The sequence below is a fragment of the Solanum stenotomum genome, chromosome 1, assembly GCF_019186545.1.
Source record: "Solanum stenotomum isolate F172 chromosome 1, ASM1918654v1, whole genome shotgun sequence".
In the NCBI taxonomy this organism is placed as follows: Eukaryota; Viridiplantae; Streptophyta; class Magnoliopsida; order Solanales; family Solanaceae; genus Solanum; species Solanum stenotomum.
Window position 1 is genome coordinate 19,883,749 of NC_064282.1, and position 27,116 is coordinate 19,910,864.

The window sequence follows — 27,116 nt, forward strand, 5'->3', positions numbered from 1 at the left end:
ATGTAAATGAGTGTCGACGACCGCAATTACCTTTCTCATATAGAAAAATCCCCTAATGCAAGCACCAAAAGCTAAGAAGTAATACATAAATCTATGAGTATCCCCGCTAACCATGATACAATAGCTAGAACCAACATTAAGAGTGTAACACCCCGTATCCGAAACGGACCAAAAATGCAGATTTTGAGAAGTTGCAGGTGCAACTTATGGTCACCATCCACGGACCGTAGGTCAGACCACGGCCCGTCCTGGTGGTCCGTGGTTCGCCACTGCAACCCCTCCCCAGCCAGCTCAGAAAAAAATTGGCTAAGTCTCAACCCACGGTCCGTAGATCAGACCACGGTCTGTGGTCTGTGTCCGTGGATCAAGACCTCCTTTACCCAGCCTCTGACATGAACTACGGTTGACCAGCATGGACCGTCGTTCGATCCACGGTCCGTAGGTCTGACCGTAGATCGAAGGTTAGCAGCCAGTTAGCTGAAAATTCTGATGGGTCAACTTCAGATGGTCATAACTTTTAGCACAAAATGAATTATGTGTCCCATGACCTATTTTTAGATAGATAATTGAATTATCTTTCCAACGCCACCGAGATTGCTAAATTCTGACCTCCGAGTAAAAAGTTATGCTCATTTTAGTGAAGGTCTGTCGAGCAGGCTTGACTTACGGACGCAATCTACGGCCCGTAGGTCCAATCCGTAGGTCACTCCGACAGCAGTTAATTCAGGGGTCTTTTGGTCTTTTCCTATTTCGTTTAACCCCTAAGATACGTCGTTTAGACCCTAAATCATGAGATTTTAATCAGTTTAAACCTAGAAACATAACTAGAACTTACCTAAGTCAAATCATTAATCAAACTTAGAAGAATTAGAACGCTAAGAGGAGAAAAAAAGTCAAGAACCCTAGTTCAAGAACGCAGCGAGGTTTCTTCAGTTCCAGCCCCGAAATCAAAAGATTTCTCCGTGGAATTCGTCACCAGGTATGTGGGATTTCACTAGTGGGTTCCTTTCGCCCATTAGGTCCCTAGAATTCAGTCAGATTCTTGATTCCATGATTATGAACAGACCTAGGGTTTCTAGAATTATAGAAGATCATCATGAATTAGTTATTTAAATGTTCCAAATCAGATTATCATGTTATTGCTTAGTTTATTGCATGAATTTCAGAACCCTAGCTATGTATTTCTTTAGTTCTTGAATTACACATGCTAGGTCAGATATTTCAGTATTCAGTTATACATGCCTCTGTTTATGAATGCATCATTATCAGATTAATTGTTGCATTCTCAGTTTGTATGTTCAATTCGAGCTATCCAGTATTTACAGAAACTCAGTCATAATGTGTTAACCACTTAATTCATTGGGAGTAGCATAATACCGAGTTGGACTAGGGTTTCAACGTACCCATATAGTCCCAGAACTACGAGCCACGTAGGTGTAAGTCCCCTCTGTGGGCAACATCAGTTTAGTGATCACACCAGCATGCCTCTATACCTCTGGCAGGGTATATTGGGTCCTCTCGATGGGGCGTATACATCGGACTCCACATTTAGCTCATGTGGTTTTGTGTCGGTTATTAGTAGCTCCCACAGTTCAGTCAGACTCTATTGCATTGACCATATTTCAGTACAGTCAGTATTCAGTCTCAGCATGTTATAAATTGGTCATTGCAATCAGTTAGCTCAGTATTCAGTATTTTCAGTATCTATATCATGTTCAGATTGTTTCATTGCTTTATTGCTTTTTTTAGTTATATGTTATTTCAGCTTTACTCTATCCTGCATGCTCAGTACCCTTCAAGTACTGACGCATACGCGCGCTACATCTTCTCGTGATGTAGGTTCAGGTTCTCAGCATCCAGATCACGCTTAGATCGATTCTCGATCTTCAGTTCAGCAGAATCAGTTGGTGAGTCCTCATTCTTCGGGGACAATAGTCATGAGTTCTTTTCAGTATTTTAGTCCTTTAGTTTCAGTTTTGCTAGACTTAGCTGGGGCCTGTCCCAGCATTTCTAGTCAGTTTAGAGGCTTATTTCAGACATAGTTAGATTCAGCTTAGTATTTGAGTTTGATATTTCTTTTGTATTAAACTCTAATATTTGATATATTCAATTATAGTATATGGGTATTCCCCATCTTTTCAGATTTATAGATGAATTAGCTTCCGCATCAGTTTATTATCTTTAGTATGCTCATGATCATGCCAGCAGGGTTAGCTTGGGATCACTTGTGGTCCTAGGTCCCGTGTCCGCGTCTTGGGGGTAGCTCGGGGCGTGACAAAGAGTGTCGATCATATATTAAAAGGCCGGTAAGCATGAATATTCGTGTTCTGCTGTCCCTCGAACCATTTTCTTGGCAGTCACACCTCCCTTCCAACATTTCCAATAGCTTGAACTACAATGAAAATTATTAAAAACAATCATCTGAATCTCTTTAACATTTGGACATTTGCCACCATGATAAAGATTCACACAAAGTGACGCAATGACTTTGGTCGAAAGTTTTCTATGGCTATTAATGGCATGTTCAACACCGTAACTGTGATCACCAATATACTTGTAGATACAAAATCTATTTGTACACTCATATTTCTTTACCCGCAGCATTCACACACAATTACGAGATACACATTTCACCTTTAAGTATTTAGTACAACTCTTCATTATAGCAAACTCAAAAGATTTTCTCGTCGCTGCTTTGGCTAATAACAATTGTAGCTCACGCTTGGTACTGAATGTTTGATACATGTAAAAGTTAGTTCCATCAGAGAAAGAATGGTTGGGTTGTGATCTCAATTCCGTCTCTCCCTGCACTTCTTCAAAAATTTCAAAATCTTTTGTATCTACTTAGTGATCTTCAACATCCACTGAATGATCATGTATATTCATTGAATCATCACCAAAGTTGTCATTTGATTGATCACAAAAGCTCTCATTTAGTTGATCACCCAAGTTCTCATTTGATCGATCACAAAAGCTCTCTTTTGGTTGATCAACCAAGTTCTCATTTTCAATCGAGTCGTTGTTGTTAAAAGAATTTGTTGGTTCAATCGGAGACCTCACAATGACATTTAACCTCAATATAGGCCTAGAGCCATCAGCATCAATATCCATCATGTACAAGCTCACAAGCCTATCATTCTTTATGAATGTAGGATGTATTTTTCCCCTCCTATTCATTTGATAACTTATCACCAAGTTGTCTCGCAAGCTAGCTCACAGGCCTCAATTACGCTTGCAATCATATAGACATATTAACCATTGTGACGCAATGCAATGGGCACTATAGTCTTACTAAAAGATTTTCAATACCAACTTTTGGGAGTCTCCTCCCATACTCCCATATAATCACCATCAACAACAATAAATTCAGCTACTACCATATATAGACTACACTGATAGATACTAGATTACGATATCAGTAACTAGTGGTTGATGACTGGTATGGAATCCATACAAAACGCGAATGAACAAGATTGTGTTCAGATCAAGCTCGAAATGGAGAACATGTATCTATAGTCCTTCTATAAACTACTAAAGTTTATCTAAAAACGAGTTATGAAGTGATTTTGGAAGATTTTTGCAAGCTTCTAAAATGACAGGAATTTTTTTTCTTTGAAGCTATTTGAAAGAAAATGGTGTAAAAATGGAAGCAATGACTAGAATGATGATAATTTTACCTGTGAAAGCTATAATATCGCCGGAAAAGTCGCTGGAATCGACTAAATTAGCTACAAAAATGAGAGCATTTTGGTTTCTTCTTGGAGAGCCTTTCTCCAGTGGAATTGTTTTTAATAAATAAAAAATAATTCCACATTTATTGGATGAGTGGGGTCCAAAGTGCAGTATTCAAAAACTTGAGAGCAGGGTGTCGTATGTTTTGGAAGAATATTGAGTGATGTCATATATAGTGTCTAAAGTTCAAATTTTTGAAGACTTGCATCTAGATGCTCAATTAGTTTGGATAGTGGCTATTTTGCCAACTCTCCCCACAAACATCCCTAGTTACTTCTTAGTAATTGATAAAAGTTCACTTTGCAAAATAATGTTACTCCCTTCGTCTCATTTTATGTGGCACTTTTTGGATTTTGAGATTCGAACAAGTCTATCTTTTACCGTAAATTTTTCATAGATCTTTTAATGATTTTGAATTATCAATTATTGTGACTTATAATACTTTTTAAGTAGTTTACAAATATATAAATTTCATTTCAAAATTTTTGAAGGTTCCATTCCCAAATTCCTAGTCAAACTTAAACTGTTTGACTCTCGAAAAACGAAAAATGACACATAAATTGGGACAGAAGAAGTAATAATAATATTAAATGACTAATTAACATGTGTAGTATTATGTTACATATACCATATGATGTATAACGTAGAAAGTAAAACAGAGCATTAATTTTGGATCATTCGTCTATAGTATTTATATGTGAGGCAATGTGATTACAAAAGATAGGTAGAGGGTGTGGCAGAAACAATGGCAAGTGGCAAACTTGTGAATATGAATGCAGGAAATGGAGAATGCAGTTATGCTAGCAATTCCACTCTTCAGGTATGAATTCTCTCTTTTACTAATCAAACTCTGCTTGTTTGAGCTCTCTTACACAGCTTGGAATTGAGGCGTAATCGTAATACGAACTCAGTAATCAATACTCAATTCATGTTTCCTAATTTCCAGAGAAAGGTAATACAAGAGGCAAAACCTGTTTTAGAAGATGCCATCAAGAAGATTGGTGACTTTCCCAAGTCGTCATGTTTTAATATGGCAGACTTGGGTTGCTCTTCAGGACCAAACACACTTTTCATAGTATCAAATATCATAAAAATTGTACAAGTTTTATGCCACGAAAAGAGTTGCAAAATGCCAGAGTTTCAAGCTTATCTCAATGATCTCCCTGATAATGACTTCAACGCTATATTCAAATCGATTCCATCCTTCTATCGCGATCTCAAAGATGAAGCAAATTGTTTCATATCAGGCGTTCCAGGTTCCTTTTATGAACGGCTATTTCCTTGCAAAAGCTTGCATTTGGTTCACTCATCTTATAGTATTCATTGGCTCTCTCAGGTATCAATGAATGATCATACCAACTCTCTTTTTAGTTAATCATATTTTGTCAAAGGGAAATAATCTTTTCGTGCAAAGAATAAACTCTTTAATTGCTGTATGCAAGCCATATGTACGTAGTTCTGGTCTTTTGTGTCATATTTTACTATATACTGAAACATGTAGGCTCCTGAAAAGATTGAGAACAATAACAACATATACATAGCAAGGACAAGTCCTCCTCATGTAATTGAAGCATATATGAAGCAATTTGACAAGGATTTCTCAAGGTTTCTGCAATTACGCTCCGATGAGATAGTAAGTGGTGGACGCATGGTTTTAACATTTATGGGAAGGAGCATTCCTAATCCCTATGGAAGTCACTGTGCCTTTCTGGAACTTCTATCAAAGTCACTCGTGGATTTAATACATGAGGTCCACTTCTGCTAACATCTGCTTTAATTTCTTCCAGTAATTTGTTAGAGGCTTTCACATTAGTATACTGACTGTGTAAAATGAAAATTGAGTCATTTAGAAGGTTACTATATATATATGTAACAAACTACAATAGTCATGATTTTTTTGTCACACTAGCAATTTTTGTAAAAACTCTAACAAACTATAATAGTCATGATTTTTGGTCACAGTAACATTTTTTGTAAAAACTCTAGCAAACTATATTTGTCATGAATTGGTAACCTAGAAAATAGAAGGGAACAACACAGTGCACTAAGTTCCCACTATGTGCGCGCTTGGTTCAGCGACTTCAATTGCACTAATAGTATATAATCTATGTTCATGTTTTCTTGATATGGCCTGCAGGGACTTATTGAACAGGCAAAACTAGACTCCTTTAATTTCCCTCTATATGCACCATACAAGGATGAAGTTGAAAAAATTGTTCAAATGGAAGGTTCATTTGATGTTGATACCATAAAGTTTTTAAAAGTGAACTGGGATGAGAGGGACAACGATGATGATGATATTTGTTTCGATGCGTATAGCAGTGGTAAACATATAGCAAGAACCATGAGAGCTGCTTTTGAACAAATGCTTGTTAGCCATTTTGAACTAGGAGATTGCGTTGTTGATTATTTGTTTGAGAGATATCCCTACCATTTGGCTTGTCATTTGTTGATTCAAAAAGATAAGTTCTTCCACATTGTCCTATCTCTAAGAAACAAATGACAAAGAGTGAATGAGACAACAAGATTCGTGCACACTAGAATAGTAGTAAGCTGTTAAAGATATCTATGTTTAATTTATGTTTATTTTTTTTTTTTTCCATACTTATTATGCAACATCTGTTTACTTTACTTGTTCATTAGTACTAATATATAAATCAAAGAACTTTGTAATTCATGTTTTCTCCGATGTTGATGAATGAATCAGAAAATTATGTAACCTTTCTATATATTTATAGTCGTAGGAGATAGATAATTCAAGTGTAAATGAACTTTCGGGTGTCAGGTTTCGGATCGAATGTCGGGATCAAATCTTGAGTCAGTCGTCGAGGTCGTCTTCACGTTCGAGTGTTATTTACTTTGGGCTCAAATATGCTAAAAATCGGATTGAATCATGACCTGCTTAATCTCAATAATTTTAACATATTGCTATTTACCTTTTATAACCACAATTGAATTTCAACTCAAGAAAATAATATTTTTTAAAAAAAAAGCTACAATAAATAGATAAATCCTAAAAGATATAAAATAGATAATAATCCATACCTTCAATATGAGAACATACATTATTACATTATATCAATGCAAATAAAGAGTCTACGAGTTGATCATTGGAGATTAAATTGGGCTCAATTGAAGATTCTTTTAAAATGGGTTACATATTGAATGAGTTAAGATTGACCCAATTCAAATTATCTTGAGCCCAATCTGTAAAATTATGAATAGATTGATTATTTATATTTCGGATCATATGGCATTTCTAGGTCCTTGGTATGATACTTTTCCTATCAGAACAACTTCCAAGTAATATGTTAGTAATATTTTCTTCTATTGATAATTTGTTAATGCTATTTTGTAAGTTCGCTTAGTAATTGATAAAAATTTACTTTTGCAAAATGATGCTACTAATAATATCAAATGACTAATTAACCTGTGTATTATTATGTTACATATGATGTATGCGTAAAAAGTCAATTAAGGGCATTAATTTTGGATCATTTGTCTATAGTAATATATACCAGGCAGCAGTACATCTATAGTCTAGCTTACCTAATGCTATCAACCCATTGAAACAAGTTTAATTATCCAATTAATATGATTCATGCTAGCATATTTCTAGAAAAACCTTTACTACTAGCAAACAATTCCCAATTCGATAAATAGTGTTTCAATTGCTTAAGTTGATCTTTGAATTGACAAAATACAAGTTTATATTTTAAAAAAAACTAACATTTACTTTTCTTGTAATTTTAAAAAGAGCGAATAACTAGTGACTTAAATATACTATAGGGTGAATTTTATCATTCATTTGACCAGAATTTAGCCAAAAATGAAAGTCTATAATAATCTTATTTCAATTTTTGCATTTATTCCCTCAATACTTTTCCCTCCAAAACAAAATTAACATTTTTCTATTTCCAAAATTCCTTAAACTACTAAAATACAAAATCTTTGGCTGCTAGAGCTGTCAAAATGGGCAGACCCAACCCAACACAACCCAACTGTAACGGGCTAGAGAGTTAAATGAGTTGGGATGGGCTGATCCTTTTAATTAAATGGCCTATAAAATAGCAATTCAACTCAGCCCTAGCGGGCCACGGGTTGGCCCTTCAAACAAAAAATGGACAACATTTCTCTCTTAGAAAGAGTACGAACGTTGATGTCTGATGAACACGACATCAATACATACAGAAATTCATTCACGAATTACACATGCTTTTTACAAAACAAAAACATAATAGCCAAGATACAACATTCATAAGATTCATCCGAGCAAAAAACATTACACGATCACTATTTTCATAAACAAGACAATAAAGGAGAAGTGGAAAATTAGGCATAAAAACAAAAGTAAAAGAGGTCAAAGATTCATAGTTATAATGAAGTAATGAAGTTGGGTTAATAAGAAAATTTAGTGGGCTAATGGCCCTAAAATGTAAAAGATATGTAAAGAAGTTAGTCTTGATTTTATATTGATAATTTAAAAATATTTATTGACAAAATCTTAACAAATAAAACACTACTTAAAATATATATAATAAATATTTTTAAAATTCACTGCCCACGAGCTGACCTCTGAGGCTTGCGGGTTGGGCCTACGAGGTTAGCGGGCCAAATGAGGCTGGACTAAAAAACCTCGTTCCTAAAGGAGCTGAAAAATTAAACTCAACCCCATATAATTCAAGAGTTGGGTTCGACCGGCCTAACGGGTCAAGCCCATTTTGACAGCTCTATTGGCTGCCTAGGAAAATGAAAAATGTTTTTGTGTATGTATTGTTCATTTGATTTATTTTTAAAAATAAATATTTTTCAGTTAATTAAAAAAAGTTGTACGCTTTCGTTAAAAAATATTTTTGTAATTTCATTTTTATACATTAATATTTTTTTCATTAATATACCATACAAATTATGTTCTACATATACATAACCTACGCACCCTCCCCTAGCCCTTCCCCGAACTCAATTATGTTTATAATGTATCAACGCATACCTTTGAAAAATTATTTTTTTCTCTTAAAATTATTTTTTTATTGAAGAAGACAATTAAATTTCTCATTAATAATGACTACAAATGATTATTTTATCTACTTAAGATTATACTCAATTATTTTGTAATACAAATTTAGTAAAAATGTAGTAATTAAGGTAGATTTAAAAAATTATAATTGAATTTTTCTTTAAATATATTCAACAAAATAGATTAGTCTATATAACGTATGTTTTTCAAAAGAAAAAAATAATGCAATTTTGAAAGTTAAATATTTATTAAAAAAATTGATGATAAGACATTTATAACTATGCCATGAATAACAAATTAATTTTATATATTATAAGCATTCCAAACAAGAATTAACATTCATAAAAATTGGTAAAATTATTTCACTAATTTTAACCATGAATAAAAAATACAGTTACTCCAATATACTAATTAAGAGGATGTTTCAAAATAAATAAATAAAAGATCACTCAATACCTAATTATCATAATAATACTTTAAAATAAATATATTTTTGTGTAGGATACTATATTACAATATGTTTAATGTATGTAAATAAAGTATAACATAATTAGGATATACATTTTTAAAAACTTAATTTTCATTTAATATTGAATTTTCTATCCAAGGAGACAATTAAAATTCATGTTAAAAATAAATATAAGTAGATTATTCTCCAATTAAAAATTATACTAATTACTCCAAATGACTAACATACATGTGTATGATCTTGTTATCGCAGAAAACCAAAAGAGCATTAATTTTGGATCATTCGTCTATAATATTTATTTATATATCAAGTAAAAGTCAATAATATCTATAGTCTAGCTTATCCTAATGCTATCAATCTATTGAACCACGTTTTAATATCCAAGTACATTACTATGATTCATGCTAGAATTTCCCTAGTGAATTTTATATTTGCAAGCAACTCTCAATTCGATAAATAGGGTCTTAATTGCTTAAGTTGATCTTTTAATGGACAAAATACACTATTCACATTTAAAATCCACCATTTTTTCTTGTAATTTTAAGAGGGAAAATTAAGCGGTTAAGCAAACATATACTAGTTAATTAGTTAACATAACTATATTTTGCATTAATTACGATTAAAAACTTACTTCTAGCTATAATTACACTTCTCTCTCCCGCTTCTTGCCTCTCTTCCTCTCTCTCGAATCTCACTCGCTTCTCTCCTCTTTGTTAGTCATCTCTCATCGCCTCTCTCCTCTTATCAGTCTCTTTCTCGATTCTCTTCTGTCAATCTCTCTCTCACTTTATAAAAACACGAATGTATAATTTGTGTTTGTGTTTGTATAAAGCGAGATAGACTGGATATACAAATACAGATACATATCTCTCCGCCCTATACACTTATGATTATGCACATACAAATCTTCCCCTGCCAGTTCTCTTTTGTCTTTCTCTCTCTCGCTTTATACAAACACAAAATTATCGCGATCTCAAAGATGAAGCAAATTGTTTCATATCAGGCGTTCCAGGTTCCTTTTATGAACGGCTATTTCCTAGCAAAAGCTTGCACTTGGTTCACTCTTCTTCTTGTCTTCATTGGCTCTCTCAGGTAACAATCTTGTTAATCATATATTACAAAGGGAAATCAAAGAATAAACTCTTCAATACACACTGAAACATGTAGGCTCCTGAAAAGATTGAGAACAACAACAACATATACATAACAAGGACAAGTCCTCCTCAAGTTTTTGAAGCATACATGAAGCAATTTGACAAGGATTTCTCAAGGTTTTTGCAAGTACGCTCCGAGGAAATAGTAACTGGTGGACACATGGTTTTGACATTTGTGGGAAGGAGCATTACTGATCCATATGGAGGTCACTTTGCCTTGCTGGATCTTCTATCAAAGTCACTCATTGATTTAATACATGAGGTCCACTATTTCACTTCGGCTAACATCTTGCTTTCTTCCAATAATTCGTTAGAGTGCTTAACTAAAGTATATTGATAATGCAAAAACAAAATTCTACATTATCGAGTCATTTAGAGGGTAACAAACTATTATAGTCATGATTTTTGTTTACACTAACAATTTTGGTAAAAACTCTAACAAATTATATTTGTCATGAATTGGTATTGGTAACCTAGAAAATAGGGGGAATGATCTGCTACAAAAAGGGACAACACAGTGCACTAAGTTCCCACTATGCGCTGGGTTCAGCTACTAATAGTGTATTAAATTAAACTATATATAATCTATGTTCTTGATATGGCCTGCAGGGACTTATTGAACAGGCAAAACTAGACTCCTTTAATCTTCCTTTTTACACACCATACAAGGATGAAGTTGAAAAAATTGTTCAAATGGAAGGTTCATTTGATGTTGATACCATAAAGTTTTTCCAAGTGGACTGGGATGAGAGGGACAACGATGATGATGTTTGTTTCGATGCGTATAGCCGTGGTAAACATATAGCAAGAAGTATGAGAGCTGTTTTAGAACAAATGCTTGTTAGTCATTTCGAACTAGGAGATTCCATTGTTGATTATTTGTTTGAGAGATGTGTCTACCATTTGGCTTGTCATTTGTTGGTTCAAGAAGGCAAGTTCCTCAACACTGTCATATCTTTAAGAAAGAAATGAAAAAGAGTGAATGAGACAACAAGATGTTGCACTTGCCAATACAGTTAAGTACCACACTTGAGTAGTAATAAGCTGTTAAAGATATTTATGTTAATGTCAATTCCAAAATATCTTTGAGGGACTGATTGTTTATTGTTATTGAATAATTTCAGGACATTGTATTTCCAATATCTCTGAGGGTGTGATAGCTTATTGTTATTGAATAAATTTCAAGAGATTGTATTACTGAGGGGATTAAATTTCTTAAGGATACACAGTGGGTTCTGTGAAAACGGATTGTTTGTTTTCTGTCTTTCAATTTCATCTTTTTCTGTTTTTGTTTTACTAACCTGAATACAGGAGATCGATAACAAATCTAACTTAAAGTTCAACCATTTTTGCCTTTAACTTCAGCCAATTTTACTTCTTTGTTTGAATTTCAATCATAAATTCAGTCATGCTTGAGTAACTTCATTCAGCCATTTTTATTTGATTGAAATCATTGATGTTTGAAGTCCATGCACGTATGACTTGAAGTTCAAGCAAAAATAGAAGTCAGGCAAAATAACTTAGATCAGACACGAAAAAGCAGAGCACTACAAAGACCAAATATTGGCGACAATGACAGTATTAATATCATCATTGTTTAAGTGTTCATGGTTCAATACCAACTGTGAGTTGTGATTTTTTTTTATTAGTAGTAGTTTTCCCGGTGGACAATAACTTTCTAGTTTTGATGAGATCCAACGAATCTAGTTCATAATTCGGCAACAATCATTTTTTAAGTTATACAGTAAGACATTGAAATTTTTTGTGGGATTCTACGAATGCGTTCAATTCGAGATAGGAATTCATCGAGTGTGTTCAATTTCAATTAGGATTCTTAAAGGCTACTTAATCCTAAATCCTAGTTCATGACTATATAAAGGGTACTATATTCGTTGAAGCATCTCGAATATTCCGCAAATTCATGGAATATTTATAAAGAAATCAAATTCAAATCATCCTAGTTAGAGAAATACGTCACTAACGCCCTCGAATCATGGAAATCTTATGAGAGAAGAATCAAGATAAACGGAGTTGTACCCACAATGTTTATAAATAAAATTATGTTTCTTCATATATTATTTTGTGATTGTAATTTATTTCCTCTCACTTTAAAATTTATTGCAAACATGTACCACACACATAAAATGACTTCTTCTTTTTTAAACTTAGGTGAACATTTGTGGAATTTACTAGATTAAGAAAAGGGCGGTAAAGCTATTAATTACCAACCATTATAATTTACAAACTTTAAAGTAAATCCCACATCATAATTGAAGGAAAAACTGAAGAACTTTATAAGTTTGTTTGCTAGTCTATAGAAGCCAGATAGTCCTCCTTAACTCACCCACCAAAGCGTTACATCCCTCTTAAGAAGTTGTGGTTACTGAGCCTTTTCCTATATATGCCATTATATATGTATTTGCCCATGAATTTGGAGCGACTAATTTTTAAAAAGAATAATTTTAAACTTTTCCGAAAAGATTATATTGCACAAACAAACAGTCGGGTAAAATATTTTATTTCCCTGTTTAAACTAATAAAATATTAAGAGGGACAAATTCCTCCTCCAATTTTATTTATCAAGATATGAAAATTATAATTTGATTAAAGAAATTTAAAGTGTATCATATTTTTTTGGACATAGTTAAATTAATGTAGTAATACTTTAATTATATCTTTTCTTTATTAATAATAAGTATTCATAAATGTTAAAGTTCTAAAGTAACATAATTGGATCATTTTCTTGAAAAAAAAAATTCATGATTAGCAAACATCAAAGGAACACTAATAACATAATTTAGTATGTAAAATACTTACAAATTGGCTAAGATGACAAATATAAAATTATTTTGACATCTTAATGATTTTTTAAAGTATATTTATATATTGTTTCTTTAGTTACTAATAGAAATTAGAATGGACTTCTTTTAAGTTTTTATTAATTTTTTATGTGAAAATGATTTTTGTTAGTTAAATATAATGATCTAGGCTAGTCTTAGTTAAACCAAAGAAGCACCATGACTCAAACCTCTTCTAACAATGGTGGAATTGATGAGGTGCAATCCTTTTCTTTTTTTCTTTTTCTCCAAATTGCAACCTTTTAATAGGAAATAATTAATAAATAAGTATGGTCTTTTATATTTTTGTTTGACAGATTTTGGTGGAGGAGGAAGCAAATGTTAAAACATTTATATTAAATAGGCCTAAGCAATTGAATGCACTTACTTTTCAAATGGTATGGCAACATATAATATTTACTCCTTCCTTTAATATTCCTAAGTTTTTATTTTTGATTGACTTTGTTATTTTCTGTCTTATGCATATTCCTAAGTATAGAAAGATTTTTGTATAAAGTGTTATATGTTGCAATGGAGATGGACTCCTTTACGTCTATTCAAATATCTTAAATTTTTGTTTATTCAGATGTATTGGTTGTTGGAACTTTTCCATGCCAGTGAAGGAAATTCAAAGGTGAAGATGATAATATTGAAGGTAGGAGGATCCTCATCTGTGTTATGTAATGCATCAATCTGTGATTCGATTTCTCTTAGTGAAAGTAAATAGTCCGTGCAACTTTAGATATCAATATTTATATATATATATTAGGATTTTGTGTTTTTTTTCCTCTTTCCCAAGCTTTGGGTTGCACATTTCTACATGTTACTCTTTTCAAAGTTGGAGGACATAGATGTCAGTTGAAGCCAGGTTAAAGAGAATATTTATGTATTATGCCGAGTCATATTATGCCTTTTGAGTACTTAAACTCAAGATATTGTAGGTTCTCGCTCAATGAACCAACAACATAGACCATAGGAAGAAAACATCTGATTTCATCCTGCAGTGTTCCATAACTTGATCCATATCACGAGAACGTAACAACTGGCCGGTATCATAGACAGGAGGTATGGGAGATCTAGTCCAATAACAATTATTCTAAGAAAGCCATAATGCTCGCTTGGATGCACATATTCGATCTGTTTTCTTTGTGTCTTATTTGATGCTTATGACTTATAAGTAAGTCTGAGACTATGACCTTCGATAATGTATGTGCCACTCAAGTATGCTCTATCCAGATGATTTTCCCAAAATTTTCAACAATTTAGTAATTTAAGTGCATATAGCTTAAGGATAAAAAAAACTGGTCAGTTACAATTTTTTCTTACTTATGCTTTCAGGTAACTGGAAACTGTCCGCTGATTTTATCCGTGAACTATTCACCCTTAACTATATGATGGCAACATATAGTAAGCCCCAGGTTAACTTTAGGTTATGTATAATTTATATTTTTGTGATACAATTCTCTGAGGAATATATTCGTTAATCTTATTTTGGACTTCCCCTTAAAGGTTTTCATCCTTGATGGAATAGTGATGGGAGGTGGACTTGTTGTTTCTGTACATGGTAGATTTCGAGTTGCAACAGAGAAGACGGTATTGCATCTCCTTGAGTAATACATTCAATTCTTCAATCATCAAGAGCTTTAGTTGGTTGAGAATATATTTTTCCCTTGGCAGTAATACTTGGTTGGTGTTTGCTATGTATCAGAAACTTCATGTCCATATATTCTTCTGTAGGTTTGTGCTATGCCTGAAACAGCTTTGGGAATCGTTCCTGGTGCATCTCACTTTTATTCGAGGATTCCAGGATTCTTCGGTAATGCCACTATTAAGATTTATTGAAAAATGTACTGCTAGATATAGTTTCTTATATTTATTTGGCAGGGGAATATGCTGGTCTTACTGGTGCTAGGTTGGATGGTGCTGAAATGGTTGATGTTGGTCTAGCAACTTATTTTGTACCCTCGGAGGTATGATGCCTTAAAAATATCCAGAACGTTTCGAATTGCTTTGTAGGTCAATGTAAGACTCTTTGATTTTCCTTCTGTTCACAGAAATTGCCATTTTTAAAACAAGAATTAGCTAAAGTCAATACGAGTGATGCAGACGTTATTTCTGTCATCATTAGTCGCTTCTCTGCCATACCAAATTTGAAAGCAGAAAGTCCTTGTCACAAGTGAGTTCATTCAATATCTGTGTTCTTTCTTATTAGTATATAAATATCAACAGTACACCTGTTTCAAGTTCTGCAATTTTATGTATGTAGGATGAAGATTATTGATCTCTGTTTCTCTCAAAGAACAATCGAAGAAATCATATCTTCCCTTGTAAGTTTGAGAGATGGATGCGTTCTTTTGTTTTCTGCGGTGAAATTACTTTGTAAAATAAGTTACTATCAGAATAGTTGATGTGAACTTGGAAATATGAATTATCAACAGGAAAATGAGGCTTTGAACAACAAGGATGACTGGATCTCTTCAACCATCCAATCGCTGAAGAAAGCATCTCCGATAAGTCTTAAAGTTTACTTGAGATCAGTAAGTCAATCACTGCTCCTTGATTTGGCCAACATTTTCATTGGAGAGTGGTTTAATGTTCATATTAGTTTCATTTTTTCCGTTCCAGATAAGAGAAGGAAGGCTGCAAGATGTAGGTAGTTGCCTTATTCGAGAGTATAGAATGCTTTGTCATGCATTGAAGGGAGAACTTAACAAGGATTTTGTCGAGGTAGAATATGTTAAATCTTTCAGCCATCCATTTTACTGCATTACAAAACTCATGACAACTTTTACTGCAGGGATGCAGAGCGATACTCATTGACAAGGATAGAAATCCTAAGGTGTGTTACGTACGTTCATTTGATCATGGATAATCCTGAACTTAGATATCGAAAGCTTGTGCTAATCTCTTCACATGTTTTCAGTGGGAGCCCTCCAGACTGGAACTAATTAGAGATGATGACGTTGATCGTTACTTCTCCAAGATAGACGATGAAGATTGGGAAGACTTAAAGCTGCCTCCAAGATCAAACTTGCCTCCATATGCAATTGCCAAGCTTTAAAGTTGCAATACTCTACAGCTTGTTGCCCTCTGATCACTACAGTACTTAGCAATGAGTTTCTGTACTCAGAGAGATTATGTTTATGGTGATGTTAATTTATTGCAATGTGAGAACTTGTGAGTTGTGATTAGTCTTGCATCTTGTGTTGAAACACAAGCAGCATATCTTAATTACAATCTTGCCTTTTTTTGAAATCTACCAGTATAGATGTTGTGATCAACATCAGCTTGTGTATGAAAATTTTCTGAGGTTATTATGACTTGAGAGCTTCCTTCTTTTCCAATCAAGATCCGACTATATAGATCTTGTTCATGGATTAACGAAAATATTTAAAAGCTCTACATTGTCATACTCAGACCATGGATTAACAAAAATGTGGTCTAATAATGTGTGAGTGTTCAATACAAGTGCAGATATGGAGGTCGGATCATTTATGATCTAAATTCTAAGATTTGGGGTACAGATATGGTTGCAGCCTGCAGGGGTTCAGCTAAAAGTAATTCAAATAGCTAAAATTTGAGTTATAAAATATGCCTAAATATGAGACATTGAATGGAAAACTTACAAGGTATTCTGAGAAGAAAATATTGATCAAGAGGAGATAAAAAGGAAAAGGACCGACTAGAAATTTCAATATACAAGATATTGCATTTTCTTTAATTTCACTTTACCTTTGTTTTTACTTGTCCAGAATTTCTTCGTCATTTTGATCAAAGTACCCAAAATTGAATGATCTGGTGCGGATCCCTTTCTCATACCCACATCGTGTCGACACTAGTGTGGTATTAAAAGTGAAGAGTTCGAGTAACAGGAAGTGAAAGCCTGAGTGATTGTTTTTTAAAAAAGAAAAAATACCTCCGTTAGATCATATATTACAAAGGGAAATCTTGTACAATATTTTTTTATCAATTTGATTAATATATCATTAATATCAATTTTTTTCTCAATATTTGCTTAATTTCATTCCAATGCTAATACATCAATAATAAGATGTAGGTCGAGTTTTGATGATCATTTATTTTGATTATCTAGAAGAATAAAAAAATACTCGTAAAAATCCAACCAACCGGCAAAATTGACCAAATTGAAATCGGAAAAAATATATATTATAAATTTAGAGAAAGAGATGTTTATATCTATAAAAATTAAAAAGAGATCTATTAAAATAAAAAAATCAAATTAAATTAAATTAAATAAATAAATCGATTCTTTTTTGGGATTGATTTGATTTGATGTTTTTTAAAATCAATAATATTTTATTTGATCAGTTTAAATATTTAAAGAATCAACTAAATTGATTGACTTTAGTTTTAACCAAAAATCAATCCACACCAAAGTATGAACACTCTGATTGACTTTTGTGTATATTATTAATACTAGTTTTGAGAATGCGCTTTGCGCGTGTAACCCGTATTAATGAGTATATTATTTTTTTAAAAAATTTAATATTAAAAAATATAATTTGAGTTCTTTTTTATAAAATATGTCTAATGAGGTTTCTTACTGAGTGAATGTACTGAGATAATAATATAAGAAGTTAATAAAATAAACTCTATTTATAAGTCAAAAAATCAGCTTGTAAAGCAAAAAGGAAAAACATAACAACTATCTAAATTAAATTTTTCGATAGTGTTAAAAGTTCCTTTTTATTGGTAGAATAATGTTAGAAGATCAAAAGATTGCATGAGATTAATCCTCTGCAAATCGTAGTGCAATATTAATGTTTCTTCAATTAAAAGCTTTAGAGGAGATTATTTACTTTTTATGCCTAAAATGGTGTAAGATTAACTTTGAGTGAAAGGAAAACAAAACCTTTCAACTTTTTTACTTTGTCTTTTAAATCTCCTGATAATTATAATGAATGTGTTCAAAATGTTATATTAATTTTTTATCCACAAGCACATTAAACTAATTAGTTAATTATAAATATTTCAAACTTTATATTTTGAAAATCGGGATATTTATGAACATAACTGCTATTTTTATATAGAATTTAATTTTATCTTCATACATAACTTATTCACCATTAATCTAATGTTATATGTTTCACCTTCTTCTTCTTTTTTTTCAAAAAAAAAAGGAGTAAACATCTTATCACATTCATTCTTAAAGATGAAAGTTGGTGTATATGTAAAATTATAAGTACAAAGAAAAAAAAAGATATACATGAGCAAGACAATTAGGCTTTTTTTTTTGCCTTTGTCTCTATAACGAAAACAGAATATTTGAGCATACAAAATAAAAATCTGAAATTAAAGCAAGTTGCTTACAAAACAACAATTCAACTATATGAAGAGAGATAGAAAAGTCTTATTATAATTCTAATTACTACAAATAAGTATAAAACTAACACACCAAGCTCCGATGCTTCAATAGTTGCACGTTTGTCCGCTACTATTATATAAAACTAGTGTACTTGGCCGCGCTTCGCGCGGTTATGAAAAGAATTAAAATAAAGTTACATACTAATATCAATAATTACTTTAATAAAAAGAATTTTTTATTAATCACATAATTTCATAGAAGAGAAGATATGCAAAATATTTAGGTTAAATATGAAATTCATTAAGAAATCAATATATGTGAACTTCGGAAAGTTAAATATTAAAAATAAATTTCATAGAGAAAAAGAGAAGGTAATATTATAACTACTGAAATGTAAACTTGAGATGTGATATTTTTTTCTTTTTTATTTGGGATCTTTTTAAGTATAATTTATATATATTTATGTAAACTTGAGATCTGGTCGTTCTTTTATGCTTCTTTGTAATCTTTTTAATTATATTCTTAGTATAATTTTTTGACAATGTGTAACTCAGATTGCCATTAATAGTTATTATCCATGACTATATCGTTAGCCAACACTATTTTTAATAATTATCCACAATTACTATTACTTGTCGTCGTCATCACCCAATCATCACATGTTTTAATTATTTTTATTGTACAATATTAGATTAATTTAATATTTGATTATTAACTTTTTAATAATTAAATTTTAAATAAAAAAAGTTTACATATTTAAATGATGAAAAATAACAATCTTAATTAGTTAGATTCCATATCTTAATATATCATTATTATAAAAGTGAGAGATGAATTTACCTGAACAAATAAAAAAAAATTGAAGAGTGCTATCATTATAATATAATCAAATTATCTAAGAATTACATAGAGGTCTAAAGAGAATAAATTGAGTATTTTTTTAAAAAAAAAAAAACTCAGGATTTATATCTTCATGAACACAAAAAAATAATATTAAGTGTATGATTTCAACAAAGAAAGAGTTGTAATTATATTAGACATATCAAATTATTTTACCTTGTAAAATCAAATTATGCAAGAATGTCTAACCATTTTCATTATAGATATATCTCCTATAATCTGCAAAATATGATTAAATAAGTTGAAAAATTATCTAGCAAAAGAAGAAACAGATAAAGAATAAGGAGAAAATTGCATTTAATCATAGATCCTCCCACACATATAATCATTTTGACAAAACATAAATAACTCAAAAGGAAATAATATAATAGAAACATTACTTCTTAAGCACCTAAAAAATAAAGGATAATCAATATATATAGCTCAAAATTCATTAATCTCCATCTCTGGATGATCACTTCATCCTATATACAAGAATCAAGAAAAATAATAACAAATAGATTATTAGTCCTAAAATGAATCTCAAAGATAACAAAACAAAATAATTTATCTAGAAGAAACAAAAATATGCTTTGACATATTAGCCTTACTTGCTAATTAAAAGTAATATATGAAATCATATTTGGAAAAGATAATGCACCTCAAAACTTACAAATATTGTAACATGTCTGCCACTAATTCTCTAACCAAAGATGACTACAAAATAACACACAATTTTAGTGTGGTTTTATAGTGTTAATATAACCTTCCACATTAAATAATTAGAGGTTATGAATATGAAAGGCTTGAAAGGTTATGAATATGAAAGGTTTGGGAGTTATGAATATTATTAATACTAATTCAAGAATAGAATTTATATAATTGAAGAGGTATAAATTAAGAAGATGATTTTGCAAGAAAAAATAATTGAAAGAAATAAGAAAGAATGTCAAGAAAAAGAGAAAAAAAAAATATGAATGGAAGTCATAGAGAGGTGCCACATCACCTTCTCTATGTTCCTCCTTTATATATATATATATATATATATATAGATTTATATAGTGGGTGAAAGAGTTATGGTTCTTTCAAAGCTAAAACAACTTAAAACACAAAAGTTAACTAAAATACATCCTAAAAAGCAATTAAGAAAAGATGACGACACTTAACCAATATATATCAAGGAGAATTGTCCTTGCCTTTATATATTATAGATCTTGAAACAAAAAATATTCTAAAGTTACTTTCATAATTATCTCTATAAATTCAAAGTGTTTAAATAGAGAAATGCAGAGAGAATAAAAAAAACTATCTTTCATTTCATTTCTTGTAATTTTATCTTTCTTTTTCATACTTTTCAGAGCGAGGTGTGTGTGTGTATATATATATATATTAGAGGCATGTGATATATCATAGCAATATAATGCCAATGGAGTTCGACCAATTCTATAAACTTATATTATATTGTTTTTTTTTTCATGTTTTAGTAACAGTTATACATAAACTTAAAAAGAGTACATTTTAAGAGACTCGCAATTTTTTTTAATCCATGATTACTTTTGTTAATACAAAATTGCTTAAACTAACATACTATCAAATATGTTGCTAATGTAATTGAAAAATAAGTATTGGTTATTGTAAGAATATTGTTGACCCTTTTGTTTGTAAATGTATAAAATGGTATGGAAAAATTGAGCAAATTCTTATAATGTATTCCCATTATTCATATAAAATAACGGTAGTTTCAAAGAATAATTTGCTTTAACTTCTTAATTTTTTCTCTTTGAATGATGTATATGACTAGATAAAATTATAAGTACATGTTTTGTATGTATATCAATCTCATGTTTGTAAACATTATAAGAAGAAAAAAGAATTCACTTGGAATTATCATAAGTAGGAACAATTAAAAAGTCATTGTTATGAAGATATCTACTTTAATCAGAAACGACTGAGACAACCAAAATGTTCTGGAAGATTCAACATGATTAGCTTATCCTCAAAATAGTTAATAATAAATATAAATTGAGATTAATTTTATTATATTTAATTATATTTTAAAGATAAAAGAAATGAAGAATACAAAAGTATAATAACCAGTTACAAAGTTATATTTGAAAATTAAAAAAGATGGAGATATGAAAAATAAAAATTCACTTACAATTTTGTATTTGATGAACCTCCATCTTATAACCATGCCAATTCACATATTTCTCAACAAAAAGAAGATAAATATATATGAATAAAATTATAAAGAACACAAATATAAGAATTAGTAAGGATTCTTACAATTACAAATTGATATTCATTTTTTACAAATGGTGCATATTAATCTACAGAAAGCAAGATGATCATAAATTTGGATGAACAAAGGGAATATATATAATGTTGTTGGTGAGTGTCTTTGATAGATTCTTCATTACCCCACTTATTATAAATTTAAATTAAAAGTTATTTTTTGACTCTTCGTTATCCACATTTGGTACATGAATAACTTCCTCAAGCATTTACTACACAAAACTAATAGGCGTATTTAGTCTATTTTCTGATAACATTTGTTCAATTTAAGTTCATATTTTATTGGTTAGTAATGCAGTAATTAGAAGGGTATGTTCAATCATTTTTGATTAAAAATTATATGAGTAGAAAAACGATAGGTTAGAAAATTTAATATCCCAAAGAATTTGAATCATTGTGTCTAGATGCATAAATTTAAATAAAATTATTATTTAATATTAAATTAATTATATATTAATATTTAATTTAATTTAGGGATAAAATAAGAAAAGAATGGTAATTCAACTTTTAAGTTAAGAGTTTCCCATTTATAATATATATATATGATAATTAAGTTTTAATCACAAAAATTATGTTATCAGTTTTAATTACACACATTAGCCTTAATTGAAATAGCTTCAAAATTTTAAAATCGTTTTTTTGAAGAAATAATGGCAAGGCGCCAAGTTGTGCATGTGAATGCAGGGAATGGAGAATGCAGTTATGCCAGAAACTCCACTCTTCAGATCTGAATTCTCTATTACTAATAATTGCTAGTCAAACTCCGCCTGTTTGAGCTTGCTTAATATTAAAAAATTAAGTACGATTGGAATTTCTCAATAAAAAATATTTATTTGTTATTTCTATAGATATTTTGAATCAATTCAATTAATGTTTCCTAATTTCCAGAGATATATATTTCTTTTTGAAATTGACTAAAAATTAAGATAAGACAAATAAATTGAAACAAAAAAAAATAGTATGTTATAACGTACAAAGACAACAAGAGCATTAATTATGGATCATTCCTCAATCATTTCATCATTTATATATATATATATATATATATATATAAAAGAGAACATTAGCCCGCCTACGTGGCACCACCACAAACTAGAATTCTCTTTTAATTTATTTATTTTCAAAACTAGTTTTCCCCTTTCATGAAAAGTTGTGACTTTTATAAAAAGTTGCGACTTAAATGAAGAGTTGCGACTTTTATGAAAAGTTGCGACTTTTATGAAAGGTTGTGACCTTTCCGAAGGGTTGCAACTTTTCAAAATAGTTGTAACCTTTCCGAGAAGGCACAATAAACAATTTTCACACTACCCTTTGTTGTCTATAAATAGAGGGATTTCCTCTCATTTTAAAACAACAAAAATTAAAAATTCTGAACTTCTTCTTCTTCTTCTTCTTCACAATTAAATATTTGTGTATTTTGCTCATGTTGAGTGGCTCACTTACACCATTGTTTATGTTACAGATCCTGGTATGTATTTTTACAGTCATTAAAAAATATTTATCTGTTATTTCTATAGATATTTTGAATCAATTCAATTAATGTTTCCTAATTTCCAGAGATGTATATTTCTTTTGAAATTGACTAAAAATTAAGATAAGACAAATAAATTGAAACGAAAGAAATAGTATGTTATAACGTAGAAAGACAACAAGAGCATTAAATTATGGATCATTCCTCAATAGTATTTATATATAAGAAGACATACAATGGGACATAAAAAAGGCAGCTAGGAGTGTGGCAGAAATAATGGCAAGGGGCAAGCTTCTGCATATGAATGCAGGCAATGGAGAATGCAGTTATGCCAGCTGCTCCACTCTTCAGGTACGTATGAATTCTCTTTTATGCTAATCAAACTCCGCTTGTTTGAGCTTGCTTACACATTCCGTCCAATCAAACTTGCTTGAAATTGACGCGTAATTAGTGTTGCTGTTGTTGTTGTTATATGAACTAAGTAATCAATACTCGATTCATGTTTCTAATTTCCAGAGAAAGGTTATAGAAAAGGCAAAACCTGTATTAGAAGATGCCATCAAGAAGATGTTCAATAATATTACTGGTGGCTTTCCCAAGTCGTCATGTTTCAATATGGCAGACTTGGGTTGCTCTTCAGGACCAAACACACTCTTCACAGTATCAAATATCATAAAGATTGTACAAGTTTTATGCGACGAAAAGAGTTGCAAAATGCCAGAGTTTCAAGCTTATCTCAATGATCTCCCTGATAATGACTTCAACACTATTTTCAAATTGATTCCATCCTTCTATCGGAATCTCAAAGAAGCAGTAGATGGAGCAAATTGTTTTGTATCAGGCGTTCCAGGTACCTTTTATGAGCGGCTATTTCCTAGCAAAAGGTTGCACTTGGTTCACTCATCTTATAGTCTACATTGGCTCTCTCAGGTATCAATGAATCATACTATCTCTAGTTAGTTATCTTGTTAAATCATATATATTACAAAGAGGAATCTTTTTGTGCTAAGATACACTAAACATGTAGGTTCCTGAAAAGATTGAGAACAACAACATTTACATAACAAGGACAAGTCCTCCTCAAGTATTTGAAGCCTACATGAAGCAATTTGACAAGGATTTCTCAAGGTTTTTGCAAGTACGCTCCGAGGAAATAGTAACTGGTGGACACATGGTTTTAACATTTATGGGAAGGAGCATTCCTGATCCCTATGGAAGTCACTCTGCTCATCTGGATCTTCTATCAAAGTCATTCATTGATTTAATACATGAGGTCCACTACTTCGCTTCTGCTAACTTCTTGCTTTCTTCTAGTAATTCGTTAGAGTTTAACTTTAGTACACTTACAATGCAAAAAGAATTTCTTACAGTATTGGTCGTTTAGAAGGTTACTATAAGTAACAAACTATATTAGTCCTGAATCTTGGTTATACTTGCAATTTTCGCAAAAAATCTAACAAATTATATCAGTCATGAATTGGTAACCTAGAAAATAGAGGAAATGATTTACTATAACAAGAGGTAGTGTGGTGCGCTAAGCTTCCATTATGTGTGTTGAAGAGTTTATGCTGTCTTGATAGGGAATAGTCCAATCTTTTCCAGCCCGGTGCAATATGAAATAAAAGTCCTTTAGAATTCTTGGAGTACGAATGAGAAAAAAAGCTCTGTTGAAGCTCTGCAGGGAAGCGACAAGCTATTATAGAGACTTAAATTGCACTAATAGTGTAAAATGACTTACAGTGTATTAAACTAAATCCTTTGTTAAATCTATGTTCATGTTTTCTTGATATGGCCTGCAGGGACTTACTGAACAGGCAAAACTAGACTCCTTTCATTTTCCTTTTTATGCACCACGCAAGGATGAAGTTGAAAAAATTGTTCAAATGGAAGGCTCATTTGATGTTGATACCATAAAGTTTTTCAAAGTGAACTGGGATGAGAGTGACAACGCTGATGATATTTGTTTCGATGCATATAGCAGTGGTAAAAATATAGCAAGAAGCATGAGATCTGTTTTAGAACAAATGCTTGTTAGCCATTTCCAATTCGGAGATCCCGTTGTTGATTATTTGTTTGAAAGATATGCCTACCATCTGGCTTGTCATTTGTTGGTTCAAAAGGGTAAGTTCTCCAACATTGTCATATCTTTAAGAAAGAAATGACAGAGAAAGAACAACAAGATGTTGCACTTAACAATATAGTTAAGTACCACACTCCTTGTAGACATTATTCCAATATCTTTGAGGGAGTGATAAATTATTGTTATTGAATAATTTCAGGAAATTGTATTTCAATATCTTTGAAGGAGTGATACTTTATTTTTATTCAATAAATTGCAGTTTATTCAATGGGTTGTTCCTCTTTGATTTGATCTTCAGGACTAAACACCCTTTTCACAGTAATCGAATGTCACAAAGATTCAAGCCCTTCTCAATGATCTCCCTGGTAATGACTTCAACACTATTTTTCAAATCGATTCCATTGTTCTATCAGAAGCACTAAGATATTGGAATACAATTTCCTGTTATCTTGTTAATCGTATATTACAAAGTTCATGTCTTGAAAGAGCAGAAGAGATTGAAGACGAGAGAAGAAGATGGAGAAACAAATCGAATCAAACTACATATAAAGATTGTTCCTCAGCTAATATCAAACCTATGAAGAACAATTATTTACAACTATTACGAAAAAAAATTGTTTTAACTCTAATTTCTCTTCAAGTAAGTTAGATCAGACATCAAAAGCCAGAGAGCACTACAAAGGCCAAATATTCGCGACAATGACAGTAATATCATCATACTTTCCACCATTACGTACAACACCATCTTTAAAACACTCTCTCGTAAAAGGCGTGTAGACCTCTGTGTTCTTGGCATTGTCTAATGCATACTGCGCAATCCTCCATGCCAATGTCTCAGGCACATCTGATTCCCATGACTCCACCCCTGAATTCACAATTGCTTCTAACTCGAAATCATGTACATTATCAAACAATCCATCTGTTCCCAACACGATCACATCCCCTGCTATCACTGGAACACTGATTTTCTCAGCTACACTCGGATCATCAGAAGTACTCCCATTCCCCAATTGAAAAGGACAATTGAACCTTGATTGCTGACCTTTCGATTTATACACAATTATCCCCTCTCTTATTACTACAAACCCACTATCTCCGACGTTAACAGCGTGCAATGTGTCATCGGAAAGAGACAGAATACAAGCAGTAGAAGAACCCTTCGCCTTTGTATTCGAAAAAGCTTCATTAAGAACTTTCATCAAATCAATAGTAGTAATACTACTCTGCTTCTGAATTGCCAATTCAGCGTTTTTCATCAATTCCCTTGAATACACACCTGAATCGATACCCTTTTTCGCCCACCCACCAACACCATCAGCAACACCGATCACCTGTTTGTTAAGACAAATAAAGCTTGCGTCTTCACCTAATGGCTTTTCTGCGTTCAATTTCGGAATGTAAGAAGACCCAGCAACCATGATCGTCATTCCGGTGACCCCAACGTCTCTACTATCAACCTCTTCAGAGATGAATGCCTGAATGGGCTTAATATCTTCATCCATATAGTCGTATGCCGGTGTCAATTCCTCCGAGCATAGCAAGATTTGGAGTTGTTCGTCATCTTCGCCGGTGATGACGTCAAATTCCGATTCATCCGTGAGTCGGCGTCTCTTCGGAGGAACAATATCGATCGCCATTTGAAGCAACGATGAGAAAACCCTAGAGAAGAAAGATTAAGGGTTTAACATGGAGTCTGTGGGTATTATATAAAAAGAAGATTTATTTGGAAACCGAATTCATGTAGAAGCAGAAACCGAGTCTAAGTAGAAATAGGAAAACTTTTTTTTTTTTTTCGTTTTCTGTATTTTTAGACCCAAATATTTGGTAACTTTTTACTAGGTAATAATGTTTTTATT

The 27,116-nt window shown here is 31.7% G+C and overlaps 5 protein-coding genes across 5 annotated transcripts; 4 read left to right on the plus strand and 1 right to left on the minus strand.

Moving 5' to 3' along the window:
* The first annotated feature begins 4,477 nt into the window (after positions 1–4,477).
* Positions 4,478–6,235, plus strand: LOC125853574 (benzoate carboxyl methyltransferase-like). Its single transcript, XM_049533290.1, has 4 exons — positions 4,478–4,552; positions 4,679–5,068; positions 5,234–5,482; positions 5,870–6,235. Exons 1-4 carry the CDS (start codon positions 4,478–4,480, stop codon positions 6,233–6,235), a joined length of 1,080 nt encoding a protein of 359 aa, XP_049389247.1.
* A 3,946-nt stretch (positions 6,236–10,181) lies between these two features.
* Positions 10,182–11,344, plus strand: LOC125862721 (benzoate carboxyl methyltransferase-like; the record flags this gene model as incomplete). Its single annotated transcript, XM_049542888.1, has 3 exons — positions 10,182–10,310; positions 10,386–10,634; positions 10,982–11,344. Coding segments are annotated over 3 exons (741 nt in total), but the record flags the coding sequence as incomplete, so codon positions are not given.
* Positions 11,345–13,389: 2,045 nt separating this feature from the next.
* On the plus strand, positions 13,390–16,270 carry LOC125853576 (3-hydroxyisobutyryl-CoA hydrolase 1-like). Its single transcript, XM_049533291.1, has 13 exons — positions 13,390–13,428; positions 13,527–13,607; positions 13,796–13,884; positions 14,519–14,627; positions 14,719–14,802; positions 14,947–15,025; positions 15,094–15,179; positions 15,264–15,385; positions 15,476–15,536; positions 15,648–15,746; positions 15,835–15,936; positions 16,007–16,048; positions 16,133–16,270. The coding sequence occupies exons 1-13, from the start codon at positions 13,390–13,392 to the stop codon at positions 16,268–16,270; spliced, it is 1,131 nt and encodes a 376-aa protein (XP_049389248.1).
* Positions 16,271–23,431: 7,161 nt separating this feature from the next.
* Positions 23,432–25,583, plus strand: LOC125853577 (benzoate carboxyl methyltransferase-like). The gene is made up of 4 exons (XM_049533292.1): positions 23,432–23,531; positions 23,697–24,110; positions 24,208–24,453; positions 24,980–25,583. Exons 1-4 carry the CDS (start codon positions 23,457–23,459, stop codon positions 25,340–25,342), a joined length of 1,098 nt encoding a protein of 365 aa, XP_049389249.1. The 5' UTR covers positions 23,432–23,456; the 3' UTR covers positions 25,343–25,583.
* A 106-nt stretch (positions 25,584–25,689) lies between these two features.
* Positions 25,690–26,971, minus strand: LOC125844730 (probable protein phosphatase 2C 80). The gene has a single exon (XM_049524064.1). The coding sequence runs from the start codon at positions 26,895–26,897 to the stop codon at positions 25,935–25,937; it is 963 nt and encodes a 320-aa protein (XP_049380021.1). The 5' UTR covers positions 26,898–26,971; the 3' UTR covers positions 25,690–25,934.
* Between the last annotated feature and the right edge of the window lie 145 nt (positions 26,972–27,116).

What these genes read in the sequence shown, in the direction of transcription:
- LOC125853574 (XM_049533290.1), top strand. Translation starts at nt 4,478, where the DNA reads ATGGCAAGTGGCAAACTTGTGAATATGAATGCAGGAAATGGAGAATGC. An exon ending in CTAGCAATTCCACTCTTCAG is followed by an intron (nt 4,553 to 4,678) that starts GTATGAATTCTC and finishes CCTAATTTCCAG; the next exon opens with AGAAAGGTAATACAAGAGGC. An exon ending in TCGTGGATTTAATACATGAG is followed by an intron (nt 5,483 to 5,869) that starts GTCCACTTCTGC and finishes TATGGCCTGCAG; the next exon opens with GGACTTATTGAACAGGCAAA.
- LOC125844730 (XM_049524064.1), bottom strand. Translation starts at nt 26,897, where the DNA reads ATGGCGATCGATATTGTTCCTCCGAAGAGACGCCGACTCACGGATGAA.
- LOC125853576 (XM_049533291.1), top strand. Translation starts at nt 13,390, where the DNA reads ATGACTCAAACCTCTTCTAACAATGGTGGAATTGATGAG. An exon ending in ACAATGGTGGAATTGATGAG is followed by an intron (nt 13,429 to 13,526) that starts GTGCAATCCTTT and finishes TTTGTTTGACAG; the next exon opens with ATTTTGGTGGAGGAGGAAGC. An exon ending in CAACATATAGTAAGCCCCAG is followed by an intron (nt 14,628 to 14,718) that starts GTTAACTTTAGG and finishes TTCCCCTTAAAG; the next exon opens with GTTTTCATCCTTGATGGAAT.
- LOC125853577 (XM_049533292.1), top strand. Translation starts at nt 23,457, where the DNA reads ATGGCAAGGGGCAAGCTTCTGCATATGAATGCAGGCAATGGAGAATGC. An exon ending in GTCTACATTGGCTCTCTCAG is followed by an intron (nt 24,111 to 24,207) that starts GTATCAATGAAT and finishes CTAAACATGTAG; the next exon opens with GTTCCTGAAAAGATTGAGAA. An exon ending in TCATTGATTTAATACATGAG is followed by an intron (nt 24,454 to 24,979) that starts GTCCACTACTTC and finishes TATGGCCTGCAG; the next exon opens with GGACTTACTGAACAGGCAAA.